Source organism: Crotalus tigris, unplaced genomic scaffold (genome assembly GCF_016545835.1).
Source record: "Crotalus tigris isolate CLP2741 ecotype Arizona unplaced genomic scaffold, ASM1654583v1 scf7180000017722.570129, whole genome shotgun sequence".
NCBI classification, from domain to species: Eukaryota; Metazoa; Chordata; class Lepidosauria; order Squamata; family Viperidae; genus Crotalus; species Crotalus tigris.
Genome location: NW_024096591.1, coordinates 556,949 through 567,303, shown reverse-complemented (window position 1 = coordinate 567,303; position 10,355 = coordinate 556,949). Strand labels below are relative to the sequence as shown.

Genomic DNA, 10,355 nt, shown 5'->3' with positions numbered 1-10,355 from the left:
TAAAACAAGAATTTGAATATTTTTCCTCCTTGCTTGGGTAGATAATCTTATTAATGTGGGCTGTGATTAATGTGTGGGGCTGAATAGCCAAGTGCAAAAGAAGCGAGGGCTCCAGAGCCTTAATTTCAGCAGGTGCTAAATTCATTCTCTTCTCTGGGATTCACAGTACAGGGCCCCGTCCACTTTGGCTTTCCAGCCTTGTCTAGCTGGTCCTGTTTCAGCCTGGCCAGGCCTATCTGCCCTGGATATCCCTTCATCTATCTGTGTAGCCAATCTTGACTTTTCTGACTTGCCTGTGTCTGTTTTTTCCAGGTCTCAAGCAAGTGCCTAAGGAAATCTCGCCAGACACCACATTACTAGATCTGCAAAACAACCACATTACGGAGCTGCGCAAAGATGACTTTAAAGGGCTCTTTCGCCTCTATGTATGTACTGCCAAAGACCCCTCCCCACTTCTAATGGATATAAGTAGGACAGGAGAACCTAGCTGGGTTCACTCTGAATATACAGTAGCTTCATTCAGGTGTAGCACTAAAATCTATTTATTCTGCCAGGACTGGATCCTGGAACACTGAACATCTCAACATGAATGGCCTTCACTATTTGCACCCTCCACTTCTCTCAAACACCTGGGATTATGTTTCCTGGAAACCTTGAGCCACTAGCTGTATTCTTTATCATGATACTCTGCTAAAAGATTTCTGCAAGTCTCACTCCATTCCTTAAATTGTTTTTTTCCCAGTGCAAATAATTGCATCTATCTTGTCTACAGTATTGCTCCTTTCTTTATATGATTACCATCTGCAAGCAGACTTGGGAAGTATGCAGATGTCTTATTTGTACCAATGGGAATCTGATACCTAATTTTTCTGCAGGACTTCCTCGCAAATTTCTCTAGCTGCAAAAATGGGTTGCCAGGATAATAATAGATTCCACCTTCTTACATCTATGTCAGCACATGCTTAAATGCTGCTCACATGTCATCTCTTTCTATGACTCTACCCACAGGCTTTGGTATTGGTGAACAATAAGATCTCCAAGATCCATCCAAAGGCTTTTAGCCCTCTGATTAAGCTGCAGAAACTCTACATCTCCAAGAACAACTTGGTGGAGATTCCTCCTAACCTGCCCAACTCCTTGGTGGAACTCCGGATCCATGAGAACAAAATCAAGAAGATCCCCAAAGCTGTCTTCAATGGGCTCCACAATATGAATTGCATTGGTGAGGCATCACCACCTCTCCCCACTTTTCTTTCCCAAAGGCCCGCCTTGTATTTGCTCCTTTTCTTTAGAAACATAGACACAGACCCCAATGAATGGTTCTCTAGAATGAAGAAAATTGCATCCAATATTGTGTGACATGTTGGTTGGTCCGTTAAAAAAAAATATGGTTAATAGCAAGCAAGACTAGACCAAAAGGCCACTGCAGCTCCCAATGTTACCCAGTGTTTTGGAAATGCAAATATACATTAACAGTCAATTTATATTCTGACCTTATTTGCCTTCCTGGCATACGTTTTCATAATCATCTTCATTTGCATAAATTTATAGCATGCATAGAGTGATATGCACAATACAGTTGAGAAAAAGCACAGAATGAACATTAACAAATCAGAGTCAATTGGCTACATTTGCATAGAGGTCCTTTTCCATTGTTCATGTGAACCTATGAGCAAATAAAAAAAATCAAGAATAGAGGGCTCAGAAATCCATTTTTTTCACCTTTCCAAAGAACTCTACCTTTGCAAGCCAGCAATTTGGGAGGAATAAACTAAATATTGGCTTCAGATGAAGTTTGAAAGTGTTCGTTTCCAGTTTATTTACTTACTTAGGAACAAAGCATGAGCAAAAGAACTGTGGGAATCTGCATATACTTTTCTTCTTAACTGTGTTCATTAAGTATGTTTGAGAATAGATTAAAGCACAATCCACGGAAAGTTGAGCTTTTCAGTTTAGAATGTCAAATACATTCACAAAATTATTCTACTGCCTCCTGAAAGGACTTACATAGGCCTGGATCAGCTTTGAAAAACTTCTAAGATTTTAGAATATGTTAAGCTGAGGAGTTCTTCCCCCCTCCCCCAAATTTGACTCATTCAAAATACGATGCCATAATTAACAATATCCATTGTCTCTTTCAAAATTCCATCAAGATTTTTAGGGCCTTTCCCTGTAACTGAGTTTGTTATCTACTCATCTACATCCCCAGTAAATGTTTGTTCCCACCTCCTCTGCTAATCCCTATCCTGTATCTATTGCATTGGCTCCAAGTCTGCTCCAAATGATAATGCCCTAAATATACACATTGATCAAACCCTTCAGCATTGTCAACAGGCAGGGAAAACATCTGTCAGACTCAGCATGGCAGCAGGTGTGAGATAGGTGTGACCTCAGGGATCTATTAGGCATCACTAGACTACTTTGTGTACCCCTTCTTCCATGTCCCTTTCAGGTGTAACTCCAGCTGAATTACAGGTTTTAAAAAAACAAATAAGAATCACGAAGGGAAGTGAATCACGTTTAGCATTTCCTGGGAGAGCGGAGCACCATTGCAGCATTGCATGAATCCAGCAAGGCTATAACAATAGAGAACATTCTTAGAATAATATCAGATGAATGGTCTACCCCTATAGCGCAAATCTGTTGAATTACTTACACAGTCATGGTCTCTACACTCTCCACAAGCATCAGACTCCAGGGCCCAAACTCGGGCAAAGCTAGTTAGGCATTTGACACAGCACAGCTAGCTTAATAACTTTATATACTGGGATGAAGACACCTTAAACAGTTGACTGTCCTCTGACAAGATGGAAAATAGACACCAATTCTTATCAATCCCAGTGGTTTAATTCCTACATTTCTCCCTTTCCCCTTGTGTCTATGGAGATTATCAGTCATCCAGGTCACGATTGTCCCAAAGTTGCTTTTCCAAAGGCAACTGGACTTTCTTGATTTTTTCCCCTTGAAAACGTTTCGCTTCTCATTCAATAAACTTTTTCAGAACTACCATATTTCCCCGAAAATAAGACTGGGTCTTATATTAACTTTTGTTCCAAAAGACGCATTAGGGCATATTTTCTGGTTAGGTCTTATTTCCAGGGAAATACGGCACTAGATGTGTCTGGCTGGCTGACGATCTTAACTGGGGCTTATTTTTGGGTTGAGGCTTATATTATGAGTATCCCGAAAAATCATACTAAGGCTTATTTTCCAGTTGGGTCTCATTTTCGGGAAAATACGGACCCTGCCTTTATTACAACTGCAAGACCACTTGGAGAAAAATGCCCAAATTGCTCCACCAATAAATTTGTTTAAAAATGCAAACGATTCAAATTGATTTAAAGTGTAGAATCATATATACATATCTTATTCTGTTAACATCACCGTTGCATTTAATGAACATTTAATTGCTTTCCCATAAGCTTTGAGGGTGGAACTGCGTGTTTCAGGCAAGCAAGTACAATTTGCTTCTTCCAAGAAGAAGAAAAAAATGGGTTCAAGAAAGGGAAATTTGGAGCTGAGTTGGAGGAGGGTGGGAGGAGATGGGCCTTACTAATCCATAATCAAATAGAAACAGATTGTACTTTTGGCTCCTAAAGACTGATCACGATGTGCAGTATCTCTCTTACCACGTTTGTAGCCCTTTTCATTAATTCTTCCTGTACATGGCTACCTTAGAGAGAGAAGGAGAAGGACACATATATAATTTTTTTAAAGATATGCCATAAGTTGCAGAAGAGGGCTTGGGTGAATCTGGATCTGATAAAGCTGAACACTGTTGTTTTATATGAAACTACTTCTTTTTGCAGAAATGGGTGGGAATCCTCTGGAGAATAGTGGATTTGAACCTGGTGCCTTTGATGGCCTAAAACTGAACTACCTGAGGATCTCAGAAGCAAAGCTCACTGGTGTACCCAAAGGTGATAACTTCTCCATATTCTTTCTTCTCCATATCTACCTTTCTTCTCCATATCTACCTCTTAATAAAACCCAGGGCTATGGCTTCTCTCAGCTTTTAATCCCAAAGGTAGTGCAGAACTATTTTGTTTTTTTCAAAGAATACTGAGAGATATCAGCTGAATTCAGGGACACAGCAGTGACACAGGAAGGAGACCATATTTTTAAAAAATAAGACACAGAGATTTTCCCTTATTCTTCCCCTAGAACTCTGGTCTCTTCTTCCCAAAATAAATCTTTCTTTTTCCTGCAAGGATTCTTTTTTTTTCTTTTCAGTTCCCTAATTTCAGATCATATGGGATGGGGAGAGTTTAATGTTAGACTATATATAGTAGGATGGGAAGTATTTAGTATTAGACAACTGAGAGACAAAACCTGCAATTTCCTGGAAATCATATACAACTCGACTATGAGGTATTGATGAGCCATCATAAGTAGTGGAGGTGACACAGTGAATGGCATAGTAGCCATTGTCCTGATGAAGTTTTACAAGAAGTCCCATCTTTTCTGTTGCTTTCCATTGGGAGCAGAACTTTTTCATATATGCTAAATAGAAATGGAATTCTTCTCCTGTTGAGGAAAATTTCTCCTTTTCTGTAAACCAGTACAAATGTTGTGGCCTCAGAGCATTTCAGAACGCATTACTGCTATTGTATATCCCATTTTATTTTGTTTGCAGCATCATTCTCAGTTCAAAACATTAACGGCAGGGTTCATTCAACAAAACAAGCGTATTTGGTTAATGATGACTCAATGCTATACATGAATTCAGGCCATTGAGTTAAGCCAGGGAACTATAAAAGTTGGCTAACCATTGTTAGTGCATTGTGTAATTAGAGTTTCTCTCTTTTTATTGTTGCTTTATCTGTTTTGAAGCACTCTGGAATGCTGTGGATTTTAGAAAGACTAATATTTTCCTACTCTTCTCCAACCAGACCTCCCTGAAACCTTAACTGAGCTACATCTGGACCACAACAAGGTCCAGGCAATTGAATTAGAGGATTTGATCCGCTACTCCAAAATCTACAGGTAATAGGAGAGTCATTCTTGAAGAACTTGCCAGGATTGTGCAGATGAAATCTGGGGCAAAATAGGAAGGTCACTAATCTCCAGATGTTACAGAGCAACCTCTCTCACCATTGGCTATACCAGAGGTAGGCAATCCTGGCTCTTTTATGACTCGTGGACTTCAACTCCCAGAATTCCTGAGCCAGCATTCCTGGGCTATACTATCTGCAGTTTTTATGAGTCGCAACATCTGGAGAACTACAAATTAGGGTATGACTGAGGTACAAGGCAGTTGATTTCAGACTTTGCAACATAAAGATGAGAAATGAAAATAAGCTTGAGTATTTTTAAAAAAAGGAAATTATCCTACTTCAAGTCTGTCCACAATTTCTCATTGCCCATTCTAAACAAGGAAGCCAAAGCAGTTCCTTGCTTCAAAGTTAGTTGCACAGGAAAAAAAAAAAGGGGGGGGGGAATACAATAGTAGGAAGCAAATTGTGTTTTATCAAGCTGGCAAAAATGTGTTTAGAAAATAGGAAATGTTCAGAGTGAATATATAGTAAGAGTTATTTTTTAAACATGGAAGGAATGTTCCTTTTTTACTGGTCATCCTCACGATACTTTTGATACAAGTTTTAGTTTCCCTAGAGATGCAATTATGGTTCACTTTTTAGCATGATGTAACAATAATACTTTGTCTCTGGCCTTGAACCTTCTTTCCTCATTTCCTTTTCCTCTGGCCTTGTAATTCCAAGGTCTTTGCAGGGAATCACTTCTTGTTGTTCACAAAACCAAATGCCATACAGTATATGGAGTTAGAAGGACCAAGGGAGGAGATCCACTGAGTTTTAATTTTTGTGCACATATAGCAAAGTTGTTCCATCTCTTCCATAACTTGGTAGCTGACAGAGTGATCCTATCTTGGAGGTTTCTGCCTAGATGCCCCCCCCCTCATGCTGGGGACAATCTGCCCAGGTGCCAAATATGGGCCCAAAGTCAACTTCCATCCTCCTAATTAAAACATACTACAAATTATAGCTAAAACGGAGGGTTATAGATTTTCAAGAAGCATGTGTTTAAAGCCCAGATTATCTATAAGAAGCAAACAGGAAGTGCAAAGAGAAAACAAATGTACAGTATTCAAAACACAAAAATAGAGCTTTTCACCAGCTGGTGCCCAAAAGATACAAACAACCATTTACTCCCTTGTTCCTGACTTGCAATCCCTACAGTTGGGCCACCAATTCTGCTTCAGCATTTAAGAGGTGCATTTCTTTAAAATGTTTCACCAAATAAGAAAGGATAAGAAGGGGAAGAGAGAGGAGAGGAGAGGAGAGGCATTCTGTTAAAATGAAGGAGAGCCCCCACTAACTACCTGGGTAGGCAGAACTAGATATTGATTCATTCCAGTTCTCTGTTTCTAAACCTACACCTGTAACATCAGTCATCTCCTACTAGTGTCAGGGAGATCTGGACTGCCTCCCTCTCGTTTTCCTTTTTCCTTTTTTTTTTTTTTTTTTGCCACAAAAGCACTCCTTCAGAATCTTTAACTGGCTAAAATGTTAAAATGTCTGGGGGTTTAAAATATCCACCCAGCTCAGCTGTGGTCTCCCTAGCAACAAGCTCCTGAGAAACTTCAACTGCCGTTCCCCCCCCCCCTTCCCACAGGCTGTAGGTGAAAGCATTTTCAACCGTGCTCAGTGATTAGTCAGGATGCTGCTCATGACCTTGCTCCTCCAAGCTAGAGAAGAACTGCAACTGTATGAGGTCATCATAAGTAATCTTCCATGGTTCAGACTAGCAGAAGGTATTCCAAGCATGAAATGGGAGGTAGAAATATGCAAATGTGGAGCCTACTACAGCACAGCATGCTCAATATGGTGTATAATTAAGTGTGACCATGTGCAATTGTGCCAGCTGGTTTCTTTCCTTTCTCCCCTGTCATGGATGACTTAAAACAGCCATCACCAAGCCATTTTAAGTTATTGAGTGGTCTCTATATCACATCTAAAACAATCAATGAACAAAGATGGTGGCTGTGTGAATGTGATAAACAAATTGAACATGCAACCTCAAGTCAGAGAATGATAAAATATTTGTTTTTCACCATATTTTATTATAGAGTATAATTTCAAAGAATTAAAACAGTTTCTAGTCAGATTGAGAAGACAGGCCTGGAAAATCAACTGGTAAAAATTCAGTTTTCTAAATTTTTCAATTGTTTTCTGTTAATCTGATAAAGGAAATGACTTAATAACTGAAGTAGAATCACTCTTAGAAATAGTCATTAAGTTGTCCAGTGAGGCGAATTTTAGCCTATCCTCCAATTCATAAATTTATATTTGGAGAACTAATGTTGTTCTAAATAATATAACATAGATACAATAAAGTCAGTGCTTCATCTGAGAAAGATGAAAAAAATAGGAGGTGGAGTTTTTATTATTTTATTATATAAGCTTCACACCTATTTAAACTAGGCCTAAATATGATCTCACCGTTTTAAGTTCAATATCTATTTCAGCCACTAGAGGGGGAAAGAGCTATATTTGTTAGCAACTTTTTAACGGGTGTTCTAATTCCTTTCCTTTAAGCATTTTGATCTGAAGAGACAAACTTGATCAGGAAAGTCTTTTCTAAGAATTTGCTTTCCCTGCCTCTCAAGAGGCCATTCTTTTCATCATTTCTATTGTATAAAAATCAGACAAAGCCCAAAAGATTAAGGTCCTTGATTCAGGATTGAATCCCTCCACTTTTGATTTTTATGCATTGATTTTGGGCTGATTTGGATGCAATGACAGGAGAAGAAAGAATTTTCTGAGTTTTAAAAAAATGTTAATAGCAGCTTGACTGCAGTGCTAGAAAAAGGATTTTCATTTTTCCCTTTGGGTTGCTCTGCATATTGAATTACTACCCAAAGTTGTTACTGCCCCATAAGATCAAACTCAGTGCCCATTGGAGGCCCACATGCTTTACTGCATGGGGCATCCTAGCCTTTGATGAGGTACAGTTAAGACAACTGCTCAGGGACATGATTTTATCCTCTGCTTTCCACGTTGCATTTGTGTTCCTCCTTGGGGACCAGCTCCTAATGTTTGTCAATATTTTGGATGAAGACATTCAAGTTGAAGCCATACTCAGAAAGTCTGGCAGTTTTTCCAGCCAGAAAAGTCACTTATCTTAACGCTGGCCTTATTTCACACAAAATTGCACACAGAGCATTAATACCTCTGGAGCACAGCTTTCAGACACGCAACTCTTGTAAACCCCATGTGTATTCTGAGGTGGTGGTACAGCACTATTTTTCAACTCAGCAACTTTAAGATGTGTGGACTTCAACTCCCAGAAAACCCAGCCTGCATTCCCTAGCCAGAAAAAACACTGTGGTACAGTAAAAAGGAAGCTTCTGTTGCGTTCGCTTCTGCTTAAATAGGCTCCAAATAGCATCGCTATCCAGACTCTAGAAATGTGAACTTTTATATCTTACACCAAACAGCAGCCGAAATCCTTCTGCGTCTCCTTCTCACCTTTTCCTTATTGGTCCACTTATCCAATCCATAGCTGCAGTTGGTGTGGCACACCCAGACATCTGCTTGCTGCATGAAGGAATGAGGTAGCTGACTGGAGAGAATCAGACAGAAGATGGCAGCGTAATCATACATTTGTTTCCTGCTTCATTTGGAAATTGAAATATCTGTACACAAATGCACAGACTGATTGGTCTTTGTTTTCTCATTCATCACCATCTTCATCTGTCATCTATAATATTTAACTATATTGCCTGAGCTTTGATGTGCAATCTGTAATACAGACAGACACATCTTTGATGGGTAAGCTGCAAAAAAGCAACCAGGACCAAAAGAAATCTGGTCTTCAAATGTTACTTTCCCTTGGCTCACAGAGTCGAAAGGGTGGACTTTATCGAAGGACTTGGGACTTGCTCCTGTCCACAAACTTTATGCTGTTTATTAGATGGAAACTGAATTCACACATAACCAGTAGGAGCCAGGATGGTGGAGATGCTAGACTAGGGCAACTAGTTTCAATTCTGTAACTCAGTTAGAGAAACTACTTAAGTGATTTTGGGTCTGTCTTCTAGCTCTCCCTTCTCCAAAACTTTATTAGGGGAAAAGTAAGAGTGCTGTACAGGTAGTCCCGGACTTACAACCATTCGTTTAGTGACCATTCAAAGTTACAATGGCACTGAAAAAAAAGTGACTTACAACTAGTTTTCACGCCTACTACTGTTGCAGCATCCCCCTGCTCATGTGATCAAAATTCGGATGTTTGTCAACTGACATGTTTTTTAACAATTGCACTGTCCTGGGTCATGTGATTACTATTTGTAATCTTCCCATCATCGGAATTCCATCTAAAATTTTGTAATCAAAACAGGGCAACTGCAACAAAGATTCCATAGCTGAAGGAAGGAAAAGTAAGAAAAATCTTTACTCTTCCATTTCATGGCTTGTCCCCACCTCTGCAGTTTTAGACTTCCAGTAATTTGAGAAAGAATTTTGGGGCAGAGTGGTGGGGGGAACAAGGAAAAACACCTCATTGGCAAAGTGAATGCAAGGAAGTGAGGGCTGATCTTCTTCTGCATTGTAAAGTACACAAGTTGGCATCACACTAAATCTCCACTTAACTTTATATCCCCTTTCTCTCCTCATAGATTGGGCCTCGGACACAACAATATTCGCATGATTGAGAATGGCAGTCTTGCTTTCCTGCCTATCCTACGTGAGTTGCACTTGGATAACAACAAGCTCTCAAGAGTCCCCCCAGGATTGCCTGATCTCAAGTTTCTGCAGGTAACCAATAAGATGCAGTTCTGTGGTGAGAAAAGTAAGGTCCTGCATTTAGACAGGAAAAACCAAATCCACAGGTATGAAATAAACAATACCTGGCTCAGCAGTAGTTTTTGTGAGAAGGGTCTACGTACTCTGCTTAACCATGAGCCAGCAGTGTGCTGCAACTGCCAAAAGAGCCAATGCAATCCTAGGCTGCAACAACACAAGGCTAACGTCAAGATAATGAGAAGTGATAGTACCACTCTTTATAGTACTAGTAAGGCCACGCTTGGAATACTGTGTCTGTTTCTGGTCACCATCATATAAAAAAGATGCTGAGATCCTAGAAAGAGTCAGATAGAAGAGTAATAAACACGATAAGGGGTCTAAAAGCTAGACTATGTGATGAACAGTTCAGGGAACTAAGTATGTTTAGCCTAATGAAGGGAAGGCTTACGGGTGACATGATGGCCATCTTTTAATACTTGAACTGCTGTCACAGGGAAGAGGGGGTTAATTTATTCTCCAAAGCACATGAGGGCAGGACAAGAAGCAATGGATGGAAGATCTTTAGAGGAAGATCCCGCCTGGAACTAAGGAGAA

General features: G+C 39.8%; 1 protein-coding gene across 1 annotated transcript; it reads left to right on the top strand.

Moving 5' to 3' along the window:
• Window positions 1-269: 269 nt before the first annotated feature.
• Window positions 270-10,094, top strand: LOC120306160 (biglycan-like; the record flags this gene model as incomplete). The annotated part of the gene is made up of 5 exons (XM_039338863.1): window positions 270-425; window positions 1,009-1,222; window positions 3,810-3,920; window positions 4,893-4,986; window positions 9,635-10,094. Coding segments are annotated over 5 exons (1,020 nt in total), but the record flags the coding sequence as incomplete, so codon positions are not given.
• Window positions 10,095-10,355: the final 261 nt, after the last annotated feature.